Here is a 21,278-nt window from a genome sequence, read left to right as displayed (position 1 = left end):
ATGCAGCCTTACAATGTATTAAAAATCAAAACATATAGCCCAACGTTTGTAGAACAACTAAGGTTACATGAATAACTCTAAATTAAGCATATAGGAATACCTATTGCTTTGTTAACGGGTCAACACAGAATAGCCACTAACATAAGGACAACTAAGAGTATGCTATTCTGTTCTTCTGAAATAGACTACACATCACTGAGTACCACTCTTCATATTGTCAAGCATGGTGGTGGCTGCATCATGTTATGGGCATGCTTGTCATCGGCAAGGACTAGGGAGTTTTTTTTTAGGATAAAGAGAAACGGAATAGAGCTAAGCACAGGCAAAATCCTAGAGGAAAACCTGGTTCAGTCTGCTTCCCAACAGACACTGGGAGAGAAATTCACCTTTCAGCAGGACAATAACCTAAAACACATGGTCAAATATTCACTGGAGTTGCTTACCAAGGTGACATTGAATGTTCCGGAGTCAAGGGGGTATGAATACTTTCCGAAGGCACTGTATGTCCCTGTTGAACTCGTAATAAACCGGATAGATTTTTATCAACGACTGCTCTCCTTTTGGTTCCCCTGGGAAATTCCCATTACACACACACTGCATGGTTGTAGCTTGTAGTTATTCTCAGACAGTTCAGCTAGCATAGCCACCAGAGGCTAACTGGTAGGAACCATGTCTCAGACCCATTTGGAGAGAGAGAGAGAGAGAGAGAGAGACAAATACGCACACACACACTCACATACAGTCACACACACACACATAAAAAGAGAGTAAACAAGAGAAGGGGAATACGGCGTCTCCTCCATCTCTCCATTCCTTGTGTTATCGTCTTCATCTGTCTTCCTAGGAGCCCAGTGGAGTCCAGAGGGCCAGACCACTTAGCCCCGTTTAATGAGCCGATAGCTCACTGGACCCCGTCATTAATCACCCAGGGACACATTCTCTCCTTTCACCTCCAGCCTCTTATCACCAGCCCTGTCCACCATTAACTACCCTCTCAATCTCACCTCTCAATCTCACGGCGTGTAGCCTAGTGGTTAGAGCGTTGGGCCAGTAACCGAAAGGCCATGGAGAAGAGGCCAGGGAGAAGAGGCCAGGGAGAAGAGGCCAGGGAGAAGAGGCCAGGGAGAAGAGGCCAGGGAGAAGAGGCCAGGGAGAAGAGGCCAGGGAGAAGAGGCCAGGGAGAAGAGGGCCAGGGAGCAGCTAAAGGGCCATATGTAAGAGGGTGAGTGCATGTGAACAGCACACAGACCGTGTGTTTCATTAGAGGGGCCCTGGTGTGTAAGCCGTCAGTCAGAGACGTATCAGTGTTTACACACATTTTCTCTAGGGGATATCACAGGCACTACACGTGTGTGTGTGTGTGTGTGTGTGTGTGTGTGTGTGTGTGTGTGTGTGTGTGTGTGTGTGTGTGTGTGTGTGTGTGTGTGTGTGTGTGTGTGTGTGTGTGTGTGTGTGTGTGTGTGTGTGTGTGTGTGTGTGTGTGTGTGTGTGTGTGTGTGTGTGTCTCTTTTACACAGGGGGCTGAGGAGCAGCTCTTCAACATTTACCAACGATCTTGAAAGGCTCATTTACGTTTTTCTTTGCGTGCCATAAATAACATGACCCTAGCTGCTCTGCTATTGTGGGATAGTGCAAGATTTTGGAAATTAGTAACTTTCAAACTGCACCCAGGGTGAGTTTGTCTCCCAGTGTCTGTTGGAAAGCAGAGTGAACCAGGTTTTCCTCTAGGATTTCGCCTGTGCTTAGCTCTATTCTGTTTCTCTTTATCCTAAAAAACTCCCTAGTCCTTGCTGATGACAAGCATGGCCATAACATGATGCAGCCATCCCCATGCTTGAAAAAATGAAGAGTGGTACACAGTGATGTTGGATTTGCCCCAAACATAATGCTTTGCATTCAGGACAAAATGTTTATTTACCACATTTTTTGTAGTTTTACTTTGGTGCCTTATTGCAAAAAGCATGCATGTTTTGGAATATTTTTATTCTGTACAGGTAATATTTACATTTGAAGTTTAGCCAACTTGGATTTATTTGCTTTCTAACAAGGTAGAACACTCGAACTGTTATGAATGGTGTATATCTCCAACTGTTTGAACAACACGGCCTGTTCACTTTGTTTTAGACGTTGAAATCAAGCGGCCTATCTGGTTAAGATGCTGATTTCTCAGAATGACAACGAGTTGCCAATTCTTTTTTTTTTTTTTTGTAGGGTCTGTCTGCTCTTCTACATTTTGAGAGTTGGGTATTGCTTTTATTTTTTTTAAAGCCACATTTTCTTCTATTACAGTAAAGAAATAATGTCCCAATGTGTTTCTTTGTCCATTTCACCGATTTTTCTGTTGGCCCTGAACCTGAAATATGAATAGTGAGTTGAAACACGCTTGCTGTCAGAGCAGAAGTGATATTTTGTCTTCGTTGTTGAGTGGCAGGGGGAGAGGCTTGGTGCGAGTGGGAAGTTGCACAGAAGGAGCGAAGGAGACGAGACCCCCCAAAAATGAAACCTCGATTGATTCAAAGGGAACTCGCTCTGTTGGTGATTTTGCTGAATGTGCCAAACGTCCTTCCTCCCACTGAAGTTCCTATTTGAGGATTGCCAAAACAATCTGAGATACCAAAAATATTTTCCAGTTCTGCTGGTGTGTAATCGCCCCATAGCTATAGTGTGTGTGTTATGAATCAAATCAACCTGTAAAGTGTGTGTGTACGCGGCAGGGTAAAAATATGTTATTTTTCTCTTTAGTTCTCTCTCTCTCTTACACTAAAGATTTTATTTTTCTCTTTAGTTCTCTCTCTCTTACACTCTTTCACACTGTCTATATACATAAAGGGACACACACACACACTTCCACAACGTGACAATTTTTCTTTTTTGTTCGCGATACAGGCATTTTAGAGCGTCACGCGAAAAACAACAATTCGAATTAATCAAATGAACACTGGGTCAGGGGTTTGGCCTGCTCTCTTTGGTGAGCTCATCTTTAGCTCAGTGCTGGAGTGGAGTAATTCCTGCAAGACATAGGCCTAGTCTATTGAGCACAATACATTGAAAATACGTCTTTTCAATGTCTTTTCGATATCTTTTCAACTGCTTTTGCTCATAGGGCACTGCAGTCTTTTCCCTAGTTTAAATTCCAGCCAGGGCCCAAAGGTCTCCAAAGCAACATCCAGGGTCTTAACTGTAACATTGGTTTGTCACTGGATAGATTATTGGGTGGATTAAACCATCTTTCACTTCTCTCTCTGTCATGGCCTGAACTCAAGGCTACTTCCTGTCTGATGCTTAGGCCCATAGTGTAGATGACGTTTATTTCCTGCGAATGTGGTTACTTACCATCTCACACAGCCAGAGAGCGATTTCACACCTGCTGGAGCGGAAAATAGTTTTATCTCGGACTGTTCTAGCAAATCTCACTAACTTAAAAAATCAAAATAAAATTGATGATGAAAGTGGCCGTTTTAGGCCCTTTTTAGACTTCTACATGCCTCCTGTAAGACCCTATGATCTGTGAACCATACATGATAAAGACAGCATCTTGGTCTCAATATACTCCTTATAGTCTCCTCAAGTGTGTGTAGATTCCGAAGAAGAAAAAAAAGTCATTCATTTTATTCAGCATAGAAAATATGAATATCTCAAAACGACCCTTTTTGATTTTGCTTCGTTTTAGACATTGTTACAAACAATCTTCATACGCGTCACATTTCCAGAGTGGGCTCTCTGGTACTTTCAATGATATGACCCATTTTCTAAATAGAAATTGGCATTATAGGTCATTAACCAATCACAGCCATCCATTTCCAGAGCAAGCTCTCTGCTAAGTTCTGAAACATTTTATGAGCACCGTGCAACAACACCGTGAGTGGGAAATTGATTCAAAGGGAACTCGCTCTGTTGGTGATTTTGCTGAATGTGCCAAACGTCCTTCCTCCCACTGAAGTTCCTATTTGAGGATTGCCAAAACAATCTGAGATACCAAAAATATTTTCCACTTCTGCTGGTGTGTAATCGCCCCATAGCTATAGTGTGTGTGTTATGAATCAAATCAACCTGTAAAGTGTGTGTGTGTACGCGGCAGTGTCACTCACTCGTTCCCCCACCCTATATTCTGTAGGACGTACTGCATTGTGTGTGCGCACGTGAACAGCGTTACTCACCATCCTGTATTCTCCTCTCTGTGTGTGTGTGTGTGTGAGAGACTGTCTCTCCATCCACCCTGTAGTGTATTGTGCTCTCCTTCCTCCTCATTGTGCTGTAGGCCTGCTCTGCTCTGCTACAGTACGGAACAGGAGGGACCAGGAACACTGAGTCACAGTTTACACCCTCACTGGGGGAGAGAAAACACTGAGACGCACAAACACAGGAAGTGATGTTATTTTTTTTTTGTGTGTGTTTCTCATGTGCGGGTATCAGCATGAAGCAGCAGGCGTCAGCGTAACCACACGTCTCTCTCTGTCGGTCTGTCACTCCTCTGTCTATCTGGGGAACACAGCTTAACCACTTTCCACTGTTACACTCAGAAACAGAAGTGGAACTAAAGCGGAAGAAGGTAGATAAATTAGTCAAAGCTCAATACACTTAGAGGAGACACACACACACACACACACACACACACACAAATATGATATTGAAAGTTCGACTCCCACCAGGGTAGTAACTTTACAGTCAGCCATGAACTCTGAATATTTTATACCAGCTAATTAAACAGATCTACTGCAGAGGCTGCTAGCTGAAATCTCTCTCTGTCTCATTGGCCAGGGGGAAAGACGGAGGGTTGAGGACCTTGATCAGTAGGTTCCGGTATGTTTTGAGCAGGGCTGGAGCAAAAGCCTGCATGCCCAGCAGCGCTCTCCAGCACGTTGTCCTCCCCTGATCCAGCCAGATAATCAACAGCTGTATTTCATATGTCTGTGAACTCATTGGAGGTCACTGGACCGCACGGCGCCCAGACCGCTCCAGAAACGGCGTCAAACACGCCGACCTTCCGACAGTTACGTAAGCACAGGCAGCTAAGAGTCCAGTCCAGCAGCGGCCGTGCATGTGCAGTCAATGCAGTGACCGATGTGGTCTGGCGATGAGGGCTGCCTTCCTGTGCTGTAGCTAGGCAGATTAGGAGTTATCTGAGGGGAAACATAGCACTCGCTACTTTGACAGGTTGTATAGGAATTCAGTTAGGTCTAGTTCAGGGATGGGCAACTTTGATGGCGGTGGGGGCCACAGAAAATCGGAACTCGTCACGGGGTGCCGCAGTGGCTTGCGGGTCCACGTACCCACAGCCGTAACCATGCATTCAGTCAGAGCCGGCCCTAGCCTTTTGGGGGCCCTAAGTGGATTGTTATTGCGAGCAAAACATTTTAGCTGCCCCCCTCTTGACAGTGGAAAGAAAAAACGTAATTTAAATTTAAACTGAAACTTAGGTTAATTTCCTGCACTTCTACACATTTTGCCATGGGGCGAAGAGAAAAGGTTTCAGTTTTAAAGCAAGTTTGCTGCAATTCTACTCAATTTTGCATGTGGCAGAGAGAAAGATTTGTCGTTTCACAGGTAATTTCCTGCTATTCTACAAATTTTGCCGTAGGGTGGAGAGACATGTTTGGAGTTTTGAATATGATATCTGAGTGAGAGTGACTAACAAAATCGATGGGTGCCCCCGTCCCCATTGTATCTGCGGGCCTACAAAAGGATGGCAGGCCACCAGTTGCCCATCCCTGCACTAGAGACGTCTTGTGACATGCCCTGTCTCTGGAAGGGTATCATGCGGGACATGGCCCTGCAAAACACGTACACACACACACACCCCTCGTTGTCATGTCTCGACACATCCCGTGACCATAATGTGTTCACAAAACATGCCATCCTTCTGTCTGTCTCTCTGTGTCTGTCTGACTGTCTGTGTGTGTGTTTGCGTGCGTCTGTGTTGTGGAGTTCTCTAGCCACTTGGGTCCTACCCGTTCAGTGTGTTGGGATCTTGGTGTCTTTGCGGTTGTTAGTGCTGTCTTAACACATGCCTCACAAGGTTCCGGGAAAAGTTTTTTTGTTACCACAAAGTACACCGCCGAGAGCTTCGACTTTCATTAGATGTTCTGTGTTAATGGTCCGTTAGTCAGCCTTTCATCAAAAGGGAGTATGTTCTAGTCGTGCTTCATAGCACAAAGTCTTGAATGCAGTGGGTGTCTGTCTGTCTGTTTTACGGCCTTTTTTGGTAAGTAGCTGATCGGTCGTAGCCAATTTAAGTTGATTGCAAGGGTGTATTATTGTCATTATCCCTGACTTTGCCACTAGGGGGTAGTAACACCCGGGAGACTGAGGGAAGAAGAGATGTGGAAAGGGCTGGAGGGAGAGGAGAGAGGGAGGGGGAAATGGAGAGATCCGTCAGGCGCGAAATCTGATCTCGCCGTTGCGTAGTCTTTTGCTCCCGGGCCTTCCCCCAGAGTGCACTGGTTCTCTCAGCGTTCTCCAGTGTCACGTGACTTAACTCCAGCCATCAAAACCAGTGATATCAGACAGAATACCAGCGTCATTCAGATTCTCTTATGGCCCCTCGTTCCCTTTCCTCGTCTCCTTTCCTTCATCACATGACTTCAATTCCAGCGCATACCAGCAATACCAGGCAGCATACTAGACAGCATGTCAGCCGGTCAATACATAGAGATCCTTTCTCTGTCTGTCTGTATTCATGTCTCTCTCTGAGCAGCCAGGCCATACCAGACAAACAGACATAAATAGCTTTTGCTCTCCTCCTCTTCTCTACTCAGTCTCCCTCCCTGCTGTGTCATCTCCTTTCCTAACCTCATTTCCATTCCTCGTGTCCTTTCCTTGATCCCATGATAACTCCAGTACAGAACATAGCCTACAAGCCATCACAGATGCAGTACCGCTTGGAACCAATGAGTGGCGCCAGAGCACAGCGCTACCATGTCCTGCTGCAGTCTAGACCAGGGTTTGCCAAACTCGGGCCTGCCCCCCCCCCCCCTTTAGTTTTTTTGCCATAGCATAACACAGCTGATTCAAATAACCAACTCACCACCGGCTTTGATTTATTTTAATCAGTTTTGCAGTGCTAGGGCCTCAGGCGACCTGCTCAATTGTCCCTCGAAGGAATTTTCCTCCGATAGATTTGAATTGCGTTCAATTTCCTGAGTGCCTGACTGGGAATCAACATGCAAATTGACCTAAAAGTCCGTAGTTGTTAAAGACTATTTGAATTACATGGCTTCCCGAGGCTGATGCCCGTATAGACCATAACAAATCAGAACCCTTCCAAAAAAGGGTTACTAAAGGTATTGATATGGGCAGGCACCCTCTGAAAATATGACCCTCAAATATGACCTTCGGTTCTCCAGACAAACCAGCACCACTTAGAGTCAGTTTGTTTGTCCCAAATGGCAACCTATTCCCTATTTAGTGCACTACTTTTGACCCGAGCCCTATGGGCCCTGCGCTATATAGGGAATTAGGGTTCCGTTAGGGGACGTGCCCAAATATGTAAAGTGAACCCTGGTCGGAGGCAGAAAATACAATAAAGACAGACTTGTCCAATCTGTCCCCGGGCCCAGATTGTCATATTTTTCCCCTAGACAACGACTCAACCAACGTGAGTCGAGGTGCAGAGCGGCAGACTGGGCCTATACGAATCTATAGGTCCTTCAGTTTGCTACCCCTGTTCTGGTCTCTACTGCGCTATTTGTGTGTGTGTTTTCAGTCAGTACCACCAGGCTATCAGACTGAGTACTGTGCTGATCAACATACCTGGCACATAGTGTGCATGGTGAGACTGGGCTCTGCTCTGTGTATTCCTGGAAAGCCTGTGAGGGGGGGGGGTGGGGGTGGGGCTTGCGGCGTTCGAGGCTTCTCTGGGTCTTGGCTTGTCTTTCTGCTTGTAAACCTCACAGCCCAGGAACTGTCACTGAGGGAAGGAGAGAAAGAGCTGCTTTTTCTTCTGACTTCGGGGGGCCAAACTAACAGAAAGCAGGGGGCGAGCAGAGACGTGTCTGGCTAGGAATGAGGATGGATGATGGTAGTGGGAATGACGATGACGACGGTCGAAGATGTTAACCGGGGAAGAGGGCACCAACTGACTGCTTGGGTCATTAGCATGCAACCACAAGAGCACACTGTGCAGCTCTTCCAAAACACACAGCAGGAAGGAGGGAGGGATAGACGGCCGTGATGAAAAGGATGAATGACGCAAGCTGGGGATGAATGGCAAAAGAGGGAAGGCATGAAGCGAGGGATGGGGAACGTCAGGATGATTGAAGAGATGGACAGATGAATGGAGGGAGGCCTGAACAACATCAAAGACTGGAGGAAAGGAGGAATGGGAGGATGGATGGAAGCAGGGAGGGGTTTGTGTTTTAGAGTTGCACAATAACGGACTGGCTAATGGTTTCTGTGGTCTGCAGTTCCTCCTTCCCCTAGTCCCAGTATTGTGTAACTCTGCAATGTGTGTGTGATTGAGCAGCAGTGTCGGTGCCAGCCAGCTCTTATGGTAATAAATGACCCACTGCAGCCAGCACTAAGAGGTCTGCAGGAGAGAAAGAGCACACACTCACACCGTACGGAGACGTGCGCGCACACACACACTCTTATACATACTGACTTGCCCTGGTACACACTGCTCCACAGGAGGTGCCATTTATTACTTACACACACAATTTAATACACACACACAGTAATCTTTTACATTTTACCGTTATTTAACTAGGCAAGTCAGTTAAGAACAAAAAAGGTTAACTGCCTTGTTCAGGGGCAGAACGACAGATTTTTACCTTGTCAGCTCGGGGATTCGATTTTGCAACCTTTCAGTTACTGGCCCAACGCGCTAACCACTAGGCTACCTGCCTCCCCTATATATATATATATATATATATATATATATATATATATATATATATATATATATATATATATATATATTTTATATATATATATATATATTTTATATATATATTTTATATATATATATATATATATATATATATATACCGCACGCACTTTAATACACACACACACTGTAATACACATACACTCTTACACATACTGTCCCTAGTACACACTGCTCCACATGAGGTGCAATTTATTACTTACACACACACAAACAAAGTGTAATACTCACACACTACACACATGTAACGGCAGGGCCTTTGAGAGATGTGGTGAGCAGCAGAGAGCCAAAAAGATTACATCATCAACCTCAGTCTTAATGCACACCTCTCCATCTTTCCATTCACCAATACATTGTTCCAAACCTCTCTTCCATCCTTCCTTCCCTCTTAGCATCCTTCTCTCCATCCAGCTCAGAGAGATTCTCAGAATGAACAGGTACCAGTTCAAATACTTCCTTCCCTCTGGACACATGTCTATTCCACGTTAGTTCCACGTCATTTCTTTGAAACTATGTGGGAAAAAATGTAGATTCAGCCACTGGGGTTCCTTTCCTTCTTTCCTTATTTTCCTTCCTTCTTTCCTTTTCTTTTTCCTTCTTTCTTTAATGATTGTACATGATTTGGGGAACATATCTAGCATAGCCTATATTCTCTGTGTTAGAACCCCACTTGTACCAATGCCAAATGTATGACATGGCAAGGCTTTAGTTGCGTTAAATACAAACCCCCCACATGATAGTCACCACTAGCCGGCCACCGCCCAGTACCCTGCCTTGAACTTTAGTCACGGTCACTAGCCGGCTACCACCCGGTGGCTGCTGCCTTAGTACATAGACATGGAATCACTGATCACTTTTTAATAGTGTTTACATACTGTTTTACCCATTTTTATACACACATATTGTATTCTAGTCAATTCCTATCGTATTTAACTGTTGCTGTGCATGTACTATTCTATCCTACATATTCTTCAGATATTCTACATTCTATCCATATGCTGTCTACATGTCGGAGAGTAATTTTTGTTCTACATAAGGCTATTTTTAGCTGAACGTTCCTAAACGTTGTGTCCTGCTGAACGCGCCCGTGCTCATGAAAGGGACATGCGTATCTTACACACGCACACAGTTGATGAGGAGCTATGGGTTTAGCAGGCATTACGGGATCCTCAGCCTATTCTTGGCTCCAATCAGGCGCTGACAAGTGTTCGCTCGGAGTCTGTGCTCTGCCCTCTCCCTATAGCGTACAAGAGGAGAATATAGCCTGCGAGATAGGAAACGCACTTGAAACATGAGAGGGATGCTTGCGCTCCGTGTCCGTCGATGGGGAAACAGCCACGGCAGTATGGATACTTTTTCATGACTGGAAAGCGGATGATGTGTTTTTGTGGGTGCATTGATTTACAAAGTAATCTGTATTCGGTGGTTGAAGTTGGAAGTGCGCAAATTATCTGTGTAATGTGAGATATAGAGTGTAGTACAATTGAGAAGCTTTAAAGGCCCCATGCAGTCAAAAACATGATTTCACTGTGTTTCCACACTGAGGTTGGAATAATATTGTGAAAATGATGGAGCACTTTTGGTGTAAGAGCCGTTTGAAAAGAACGCCTGAAATTTCTGCCTGCTTTGGTGGGAGGGAGTTTTAGCCTCCCATGGTGTCATCACCATGCGGTCATTTAGGTGCACCATGTAGAAATCTGTCCACCATTTCCTGGTTGCTAAAATTTTAATAGTTCGCCCAATATCAGTTTGTGACAAAACATAGTACAGTGTAGAGAATCATTGTACCGTTTAAACCGCTGTGAAATATATTTTACATAACCAAAAATATTGTTGTTTCAGCTGTTTGAAGCTGGTGTACAAAACCGAAAACAAGATGCAAAAAATAAAACTTACGAACGGTTAGCATAGAAATAGCGCAAATAGAAATAGCGCACATAGAACATATCTACAGCTTCTTAGGCTTGCTTTCAGTTAGAATGACAGATCTATAACTCACATTTCTATGTGAATTTGGTCAGATTGCCCCAAAAGTTACATATTTGCAGCTTTCAGAACAGGAAGCATAGACATTGTGCACATAGATCAGATCCACCGCTTATACATGCTTTCAATTACAGATCTATAACTCACATTTCTATATGCGTTTGGTCAGGTGGCCCAAAAAGTTACATTTTGCAGCATTTATAGAGTAATAAGAAAGAGTTCCAAAGCTCTCTGCCAGTAACAGCTAATTTTCAGTGTTCCCCTCCCAGATGTTGTGTTCCCCTCCAAGTTCTTGCTTGAAAAATTCATCTTTGCTAAAGAAGCATTTTTTTTCTTTTTGACCATTTTAATTGAAAACAATCACATCAATGTACCCATTTGTTACCCAGAATTATTTGATATTGAGATAAAAACGGCTGCATTGGACCTTTTTTAAAGTTATTTGTTTTTAGTCAGTGAGGTGTCTGAGACGGTGTCTGTAATTTACGTCAGGGGGCTTCTGAGGACACAATGTATGAGCAGCAGCGTCACATCTAAAGAAACATTATTGCCGCATTCACGTAAAGTCGGAACTGGGAAATTCTGAAAAGTCCGACCTGCTAACGGGTTGAACACGGCACGTGTATAACTACAAACAGTTAGCGAGTCTGAAATGTCCGAGTTTCCTAGTTCCGACTAGTGCGTGAACGCTGCTTATCACTGCTCGGATAAAACAATTTGACGACATCATCGCTGATGTATTTGCAATGACTGTATATATGAAGTGTATTTGTAGCGGTCTAAATGATAAGCTGTCGTTTTTTGTTGCGTCGAAGCATTTGTTTTGACATTCGAGGGTCCACCTATCGCCTCGTCCCTGACTTGTAAACCCTGCCCGCGGAAGCTGGGAAACCGAAGGGAGGGAGGGGGGCGCGGAGGTCTGTCTGTGGAAGGAGGGAGCGATTAGAAGAGAGGTCTACACGAGAACTCAGTTTTCTATTGTTCCTGGTCTGCAGCCGACAGACAGACGTTTTCGAGGTGCATCGAAAGCTGAACGTTATCAATTCTGGATTTCTTCATCCGATTCCTATCGTCCGGCATGAGGTTTAAAAGAAACGGCTCCTATACATTGAATAGGTAAGAGGCTTCCATTCACTACTCAGGTTACGTTTCATATTCGCCACATCAGTGAAAGACGCAGTTGAATAATGTTTGTCTTTGATATCGTCGGTATGATCGATCGCTTGTGTCGTGATTTCGGTTCTTATTAGCATTTTTGTTGTTGAGGTAAAACGTGCTTATCATATGCACGCTGCAACTGATGGAAGTAGTTGCCCCCTCACTACCAACCTGTTTCTCACTGAACTCACTCATTGTTATAAGAACGACAATGTCTTCCGAATTAACGTGCATAATTGCCATGCCACGGCAAATAAGTGTTTTAACAGGTTTTTGGAGTTCGTGAAAGTCTTCCTCTTGACGTGGTTGACTTTCGAATAATGGTTTGATGGTGCCAATTCTTTGGCTCATTTTCTGGTCTCCGACCTTTGCCATTGTGATGTTTATTGTGTGGCGGGCTGGTCGAGCTGAGTAGAAACCTGAATATCAGGCTTACGGGGTGGTCTCACTTCCTTATGTTTTCTCTTCTCCATTGAGAAGAAACCTAAGCAAGTCTCTATCTCTTTCCCTCCCTCCCTCCCACTTTCCCTCCCTCCCTCCCACTTTCCCTCCCTCCCTCCCGCTTTCCCTCCCTCCCTCCCACTTTCCCTCCCTCCCTCCCGCTTTCCCTCCCTCCCTCCTACTTTCCCTCCCTCCCTCCCGCTTTCCCTCCCTCCCTCCCGCTTTCCCTCTTTCTTTCCCTCTTTCTTTCCCTCTTTCTTTCCCTCTTTCTTTCCCTCTTTCTTTCCCTCTTTCCCTCCCTCTTTCCCTCCCTCTATCCCTCCCTCCCTCTATCCCTCCCTCCCTCTATCCCTCCCTCTATCCCTCCCTCTTTCCCTCCCTCTATCCCTCCCTCTTTCCCTCCCTCTATCCCTCCCTCTTTCCCTCCCTCTTTCTCACCCTCCCTCTCTCCCTCCCTCCCTCCCTCCTACTTTCCCTCCCTCCTACTTTCCCTCCCTCTTTCCCTCCCTCCTACTTTCCCTCCCTCCCTCCCTCCCGCTTTCCCTCTTTCCCTCCCTCCTACTTTCCCTCCCTCCCTCCCTCCCTCCCGCTTTCCCTCTTTCCCTCCCTCTTTCCCTCCCTCTTTCCCTCTTCCCTCCCTCTTTCCCTCCCTCCCTCCCTCTTTCCCTCCCTCCCTCCCTCACTCTTTCTCTTGTCTCTCTCCATCCTCCAGAATTAAGTACCAACTGCCCCCGTTCAACCACTTAGCAACTTTGGTGTGTGTGTGTGGTCACGTGGTCTGTTCTCCTCACCCACTTTCAGTTGACATGATTGCCCACTGCCCAGTAGGTCTATTCAAGTCCAGATCATTAGAATCCCAGTCACGAGTTTTATCTCTCTCTCGCTCTCCTCTCCCTGGGCAGTGATTCATTCCCTCCTTCATTAGGTTATCTCCAAGTCACAAGTTTAATGAATGGACTTGCTGTGTCTTCCTCCATCTCCAAACCAAGCAGACTTCCTGCAATTTGAACGCTTCCATCTGGCTCTCATGATCTCGTGTGGACAGACTATGTAAACATAAACGCCACCGTAGATCTGTCATGATGCAACTGGGGGTGTTTTGAGATGAGACGCAGCATTAGTTCCGCTGCTTTTTGGGACAAATCACGATTTCGCAGGTGTTCGCGTCTTTAGAATATCTAAAAGGGAGGGGACGTTTTGGCAGAGACGGTGGAGCTCATCTTCGTTTCCGATCCTCGTTACGTCTTTTCACACGCATGGACCCTGACCTTAATTGAGCACCTGACCAATTATGCAAGACTGTAATTTTGGGGTAACGGAGATTACGGCCCTGGTAACTATTATGCCCAGCTCCTTGTCTTCGTTTTGGGTGCTTTGACTACACACACACACACACACACACACACACACACACACCACACACACAGAGTTCTATTTGCTGAAAGTGAGTGTTGATGTAATGGCAGGTTCCTTCCCTTTCCCTCTGGCACCGCTTTCCCTCTGGCACCGCTTTCCTCCTGGCCTTGTTATCAGCCACAGATCCTTCCGCAGCTCGCTCGCTCATACACGTGCATCCTGGCACTTGTGTGGTGCTGAAACACAAAGGAAGCTAATGAGTGCTGTGCAGGGAGCACACACCCACTCTATCACGCAGGCACAGCGGAGAAGTGTTATCGCTGCACTCCCTCCCTCCCTGCTCAATCAGGTGAGGGGGGGGGGGGGGGTTTGTGTGTGTGTGCGCGCAGCTCGGAGGCGTAATTAAAAGTGAGGCAGGAGAGGCCCTTGGCGACAGGCAGCCAGGGAGGGAGGGAGGGAGGGAGGAAGGAGGGATATGATGTCATGGGCTGTAAAAATGCTTTGGTTTGCTACTGCGGCTCCTCGCCTCATCTTTCATCTAAGCGAGGGAGAGGGACGAGGGGGGAAAAGCGGTCCTCGCGTGGCGTGTGTCTGACAGGAAGAGCGTCCAGTGTCACCTCGTTGTCGGGCCTTTTGATGAGACGGTAACTCAACCACAACACAATTCCAGGCTAATTCTAATGCGTTAGGGCCTTCTGAAGGTGAATCACTCTCTTCCATGTGCACACACACACTAGCAGTATGCATACACCGACTCTTTGGTGCTGCTGTGATATAGTTTGCTGTGCAGTGTGACAGTGAGTTGACGTGCGTGCGTGCGTGCGTGCGTGCGTGTGTGTGGCTAGGATGGAGCCCAGAGCCTGGCTGTGATCATAGTCAATATTAATGATCTGTCTGTCCCATAGAGTTGTCTGCAGTCGTAGATTACTCAGACACACACACAAACACTTCTCACACTCGCCTAATGGGGTACTGCAGTCGGGACAGAGAGGACAGGATGATGGTGCTTTGATGGAGAGAGGGAGAGGAGAGGGAGAGGAAGAGTCAGAGAGCGAATGAGCGAGTGAGAAACGGAAAGGGGGAGCCGGAGGGAGAGTGTCCTTCACCTTGTATGCCCGCACTGACGATCACCGAGCTCTTCTGCGATTGGCTACATTCCTGGGGGGTGTGCCCGGAGCTCTAGCCACTCTGACGCAGCCATGTGAAAGAATGACGGGAGAACCGCGTGTGTCTGTGTCCTTCTGGCCCATCCATGTTTGCTATTTTAGCTCTTTCTCAACACCTCATACCGTCTCTGTGTGTTATCGCAGCGGTCCGCTTTGGTTTGCAGGTTCTGCTCTTCAGTACAGGCTATGGGCCCAGCTAACAGAGGTGTTAATAATAACCAACACATCTCTCTACCAGCGAGTGTGTTTTAGACCTTGTTTGGTGTATACAGATGGTATAGATTGCTGCTAGGATAGATCCCCCCCCCCCCCTTCCAAAGTCCGCCCTGTCCTACTCAGCAGTTTGTTTATGCAAGTCTGTTTGCCAACCTAATCTTCCCGCCTTTCAAGTGAGAGCCAGCCAGCCAGAGAGAGAGAGAGAGAGAGAGGGAGGGGGGGAAGCGAGAGGGAAGGAGAGAGAAGTAAAGAGGCAGGCGGCAGTAGCTCTAGTGAGAAGGAGCGAGAGGAACACACTTCGAACGGGCTCTGAGTTGTTGTGATAGGTCGTCTGTAACGCACGTTCGTCGGCGCGTGTGTGTGTGTGTGTGTGTTTGCTGATTGGACCGCAGAGAGAGAGAGAGAGAGAGAGAGAGAGTGTGTGTGTGTGTGTGTGTGGACGCAGTTCGTGAGCAGCCAGTTACGTGACGCGTGTGTGTGTGACAGAACAGGCTATACTGGAGCTGTGCGGCAGGACAGAGCCCCCCCTTCACCTGTAGAAGGAGAGAGGGAAGAAGAGAGCTGTGTGGGACCCTCACAGACCTGCCGCTGTCTGTGCTGCCAGCTGGATGGGGGTTCTTGTCTGCTGCGACTGCTTCTTCTATAGGTAGCTAGCTACTTCACTCTCTCTCTCTCTGTGTCTCTGTCTCTCTCTCTCGCTACTTGCTCGCTCTCTTTCTGAATGTCTCTCTCGTTGTTTGTTTTTCACCGCTTGTGTGGTAACTTTTTTTTATTTTATTTACATTTTGGTCCTGTACTTCCCCCCTCTGTGGCTGAAAACGGCTCTCTCTCTTCACCCTCCCTCCCCTTCCTCTCTCGGTTTCTGCGGTGTGGTTTGGAAGAGACATTCTGAGGACAGTGCTGCTGTGGCAGCAGGGATTTTGCTGTAGTCAGACTAGGGAGGAGGGTAGCGGTTGAGGCTGGTTTGCGGAGGAATGGCACGGCGCCAGAGCCCTCTGGTGCTTGAGCCTCCTTTTTTAGTTAGGAGTCAAGGCTGGTTAGAGGAGGATTGTCACTGGGCCAGAGACTAAGATGCATGTGCACAGGGTTAAGGCTGGCTTAGAGGAAGAATGGCATGCAGCCAGCCCATCCTCTCCTCCACTGCCCTGCCGGCGTCGCTCTGACTCTTTTGCCTTGCTGTGTTTTTGTTTGGACACTGTGTTCCTTCCCATGGCCTCTCTGTTTTCTGTTTGGTGCAGCGGAGCAGTGTTTGGGAGAAAGACTTTGACCTTCTCATACGGTTACAGCAGAACTAGTTTTGGTAGGGAACAGTTGTTGTTTACTTAGTGAGCGTAACGTTAGTTAGCATAGCATGGTTACCTGGGCCATGTTAGCCAGTTTAGTTAGCATAGCATGGTTACCTGGGCCACGTTAGCCAGCTTAGTTAGCATAGCATGGTTACCTGGGCCATGTTAGCCAGTTTAGTTAGCATAGCATGGTTACCTGGGCCATGTTAGCCAGTTTAGTTAGCATAGCATGGTTACCTGGGTCATGTTAGCTAGCTTAGTTAGCATAGCATGGTTACCCGGGTCACGTTAGCTAGCTTAGTTAGCATAGCATTGTTACCTGGGTCACGTTCAGTAGGCATTAAGCAAACGTTGGATGCCACAGATCTAGGATCAGCGCCGCCTCTCTACATCGTAACCTGAACCATTTAGGGGAGAACGCACAACTGACCTCGTAGCAGCATCTCGGAGCAACTTTACACTACTCCTACGTGCTCTTGAGGGTTCAGAGAGTGTTGACTTAGCATCATGCTTTACAGATGGCTCTCAGTTAGATGAGCTCTTTCCGTCTTTTTGTATGTGCTTGTGGGGTTAACCAGCTTTAGCTGCACCACTGCTTTATATAGAGGGTTTGATGAGGGCAAACTGCTGCGCGCACATGTGTACACATACATACATGCATACATACATACATGCATACATGCATACATGCATACATACATACATACATACATGCATACATGCATACATACATACATACATGCATACATACATCGCACATACGCATACATACATGCATACATACATACGCATACATAGCATACATACATGCATACATACATACATACATACATACATACATACATACATACATACATACATACATACATACATACATACATACATACAGCTGCATCGGATTAGACCGTCAGGCCCTCTGTGTGATTCAGAACTGTTTACACTCCCTCCCTTTTCCTAGCTAGTGTGAAGAACAGCCAGCCCTTTGTGTGTGTTTCTGTCCACGTGTGTGTCCGAACACATGAGTGTGTGTGTGTGCCTATAGGTAAAACACACACAGTAGCATTGTGAACGCACGACCCAGTGCCAGGAACTGTATTTTTTTTCTTTCTACACTTTGCAGGTCAATTATCACCAGTCCTGAGGCAGGGTGTGGCTTTATTGTCGTTTTATTGGGTCATTAAGGAAAAGGACCGATCAATTCTATTTCTGGCACTACTTCCTGTCTACCTCAGCACCTCTGTCAGCCAATCAGGGGGGTTTGGCTGTGACGCCGTCGGTTTTCGATTGATTGGGTGTTTTGTTTTGGACTCACCCACACAAGGTCCTTGTTGACCTTAGCTTCAGTCCAGTCCCAACTCTCAAACAGACATGGCTGAGAACTAAAGCAGCGTTGTGTGCTTTCTGCTCTGACCACAAGAGTTTCACTCCTCTAACTTGTTCAGCCCGCGTCAGGATGGGTCCAAATGTTGTTGTTTGGAGGACAGGCCGAGGTTACAGGTCACGTAGTGGGGCAGATGATACACGTTGACAGTTCTACGCTCCTTTTTCTGTACACGTGTGCGACTTATCAGAATAGGGTAGGTTTAAACAGGTCCTCGCCACTTCTTCACTCAGCGAGTGAGACACTGGGAGGATCAGAGAAAGGGAATATGGGATGACCAGGTAAACTGAAGCATGGGTTTGGCTGACTTTGACAGACACAGTTCCACAAAGAAGAGTTGTCAGATTCTAAGTAAGTAGGAGACTTTTTAGTATCTTTAACCTCCAGGGTTTAGTCTGTGAGTTGTTAGAATGATCCTGAACACACACACACACACACACACACACACACACACACACACACACACACACACACACACACACACACACACACACACACTGGAGCCTCCCGCACGTGACTGATAAAGCACTGGGTCAGTGTCAGTGGAGGAGAGGCTAGCCTAACACAGCAAACATGGTAGAATTCAATTAGCCTTCGGCCCTGCAAGCCACGGTTCCATTCATGCATGAGTATCTGATGCCTGGTTTTGGAGCTTAGTGCCCAGTGGTTCCTCTGTCTGGCCAAGGTGTGTGTGTGTTCTCCAGCTGGAGGTCCAGAGCAGAAGGGTCTTCTCCTCTCCACGGTTGTAGAGAGGGGACAGGCAGACGGTACTCTAAAACATTGGTTGAAGAGGCTGCGAATGCTGTTTTTTATTTTTTGGTATGATGTCTGTTGCTTCTCGGGATGCGCTGTGTTTTAGTTTTTGGGGCGCCGCAGAAATGTGGTGGCGTTGCCCTGTCGTCGTGTTGATGCCACAGAGGGTGACTACAGCTTGGAACATTCAGGACCCGAGGCTCCTTTCACGATAGAACAATGGCCCCTGAGAGTGTGGAGTGTGTGTGTGTGTGTGTGTGTGTGTGTGTGTGTGTGTGTGTGTGTGTGTTAGTGTGCCTTGTGTCTGTTATTAGGCTGTGTTTTGGCAGGCCTGGCCCATTCTACACTGCTGAGTGTTCCACAAGGGCTGTAATTCTCCTCCTAAAACCACCTCACTCCTCCATGCTCCATGTCTCCTGGCCCAAACCCTGTCGCCTGTCGCTCAAACATGGCTAAATTGGACCCGGCTTGGCAAGCCTCGACACAAGTGGAAAACTTACACTTACGTAATGGGTTGACCAAAAACATTTTAAAAATCCCCCATTGGGCTGAGTATGGCCTGATTCTTTTCCTATAGGCTAGTTGCTAACGGACAGTCATCTGGTGACTGACTGGACCACCGGATATAGGCTTCACTGGAGCATGCGGCACAGACACACCCTGTCTGGCTGGCCAACGGCCTGGGGGTGTGGGATGGGGACTTTGGAGCAGACTGTGGACAAAGGGTCTAGTGGCTCAACCGTTGCAGAAGGAATGGAAGGAAGGGCCTGGGTTATGACTCTGCTTCAATTGTCAGCTGTTAGTTTTCAGACTTGATTTACTCGTTTTTATTTCGTTTCAGTTTGATAGAAATGTCTTTGTCGTTTTTTTTTACATGATTTAGTTTAGGTTTTAGTGTTAGGGGAATAAAGTAGCCAACCGGGTCATTGGGAGGGATCAGCCAATGAAGTTGGAAGCCTCACCCAGTTGACTGAATCAAAATGACAGAAGTCCTCGATGGTGCTGCCATGCTTACCCAGTCTTTTGGCCGCTAGAGGACTCCATAGCCAGGACGTAGGTTTGGTTAGGTTTCAATTATAACTCCATCTTAATGGGACTTGGATTTATTAAGCTCCTAGACTGGTGCAAGAAATATGGTTGGAAGGAAACTCTTGCCCGTGTTTAAATGAAGCCAATGTTTTTTTTTAAACTTTAGTAGTAGATGTACGACGAATCAATTACCTTTACCTGACAGAAAAAGAGAGGGGGAAAATGACAAATGAAGTCGTGGCACAGTTTTAGATATATTATGAAATGTAATATTAAACATGTATGACTGACTAACCTCTTCAAATGGGGTTAATAAAAACATAAGCGATACAGAACTTCACAAATCTATCAGTTCACAGCCAGGCTGTCTCTCTCTGTCTCTCTCTCTCTCTCTCTCTCTCTCTCTCTCTCTCTCTCTGTCTCTCTCTCTGTCTCTCTCTCTGTCTCTCTCTCTGTCTCTCTCTGTCTCTGTGTGTGTGTTCAACCAAACAAGATTTTCTGGTTTTTCTTCAAGTGAACTCTGCGTTCCAGAGAGGTGGTCGTTCGTTTGTTTTCTCAAGCCTGATGACAGCTGTCCACAGACAAAATAATATTCTTTCTGTGAACACCGCTTTTGTACTTTTTAAAAACCTTTTCGAGTGGATGCGAGAAATCCAATTGCGATTCACCTCCTCTGAGGTTCAATAAACCACATGCAAGCAGAGTGATACTGTACCGGTGCTGCGCAGTCCTACTGGTCAATTCAGTTGAGACTGATGGACACGGTGTCCTTCTCTCCTTTCACCTGGCCTTAGCTCTGCAGTCTGCACAGGGTGGTGGCTTGACTTAGGTAACACTGAACTGCACAGGCAAGTGTGTGTGTGTGTGTGTAGCGCAGCACAGCCCTCCCTGGGTGCTGGCTCAGGCGATGGAGAGATGGCCTTGCTGTAACCTTACCTCCGCATTTAGAATTGCACCGTCAGCGTGAACACACGCCTCCATAAAAATGCACTTGGTCTTTTTTGTGACTGGCTAACGCTGCTGGATGATTCGACGTCATCCCTCACCTGCACAGCGGCTGTTAGACGAGACTGTCCCTCACGTCTCCTCTGGCTCCTGCAACGAGACGGTGTAGGATAGGACGGTACATATATCCTCTCTAATATGCTAGCTAGATGACACTTTCAGCGTATTGCTGCTAATTGCTAACGCCTGTCCGGTCCTTTCAGAACAACAGATGTGCCGTACGGTTAGGGGCTAGGGCAGGAACAGTAGCTGTGTGCCTATCCTAAGGGCCTCTGGGAACAGAAGGAAAAGACCAGGGGAGACGGGAAGTGTCTGGGCGCCTCACTTCCTTTTTATGAAGTTTTTAACCGGGGGGGGGGGGGGGGTCGTAGGTAGGCAAGTCCATAACGCCTCACATACCCAATGTTCTACGCCCATGATTCCTGTCTCTCTCGCTTTGCTCTTTTTCCTTCCGCCTCAAACCCTCACTCTCTTGACTACTTTCTTTCTTTCTTCCCACATAACCACTGTCTCCCTCTGCCTCTCTCTCTCTCTCTCACACACCCCCACCCCCCCTGCCTGCATAGCTGTGTAATTGACTCTGTGCTGCAGTGCTCTCGTCAGCTGTGCCTTGTCAT

General features: G+C 46.8%; 1 protein-coding gene across 4 annotated transcripts in view; it reads left to right on the top strand.

Annotated features, from left to right (window-relative positions):
* The window catches only part of LOC106561048 (MOB kinase activator 2), an 83,496-nt gene that overhangs the window by 22,817 nt on the left and 39,401 nt on the right, over nucleotides 1-21,278 (top strand). The window contains exon 1 of one of the 4 annotated variants that reach the window (XM_014124627.3): nucleotides 11,803-11,986. The exons of 2 other annotated variants lie outside the window; for them this stretch is intronic. In XM_014124627.3, the coding sequence (XP_013980102.1) occupies nucleotides 11,949-11,986 (38 nt within the window). In that variant the 5' untranslated portion in view covers nucleotides 11,803-11,948. Of the gene's footprint in view, nucleotides 1-11,802; nucleotides 11,987-15,471; nucleotides 15,854-21,278 lie in introns of those variants that run through there. One more of the 4 variants, XM_014124628.3, reaches the window with a different exon arrangement.

Source organism: Salmo salar, chromosome 10 (genome assembly GCF_965601325.2).
Source record: "Salmo salar chromosome 10, fSalSal1, whole genome shotgun sequence".
NCBI classification, from domain to species: domain Eukaryota; kingdom Metazoa; phylum Chordata; class Actinopteri; order Salmoniformes; family Salmonidae; genus Salmo; species Salmo salar.
This window is presented reverse-complemented; position numbering and strand designations above follow the sequence as displayed.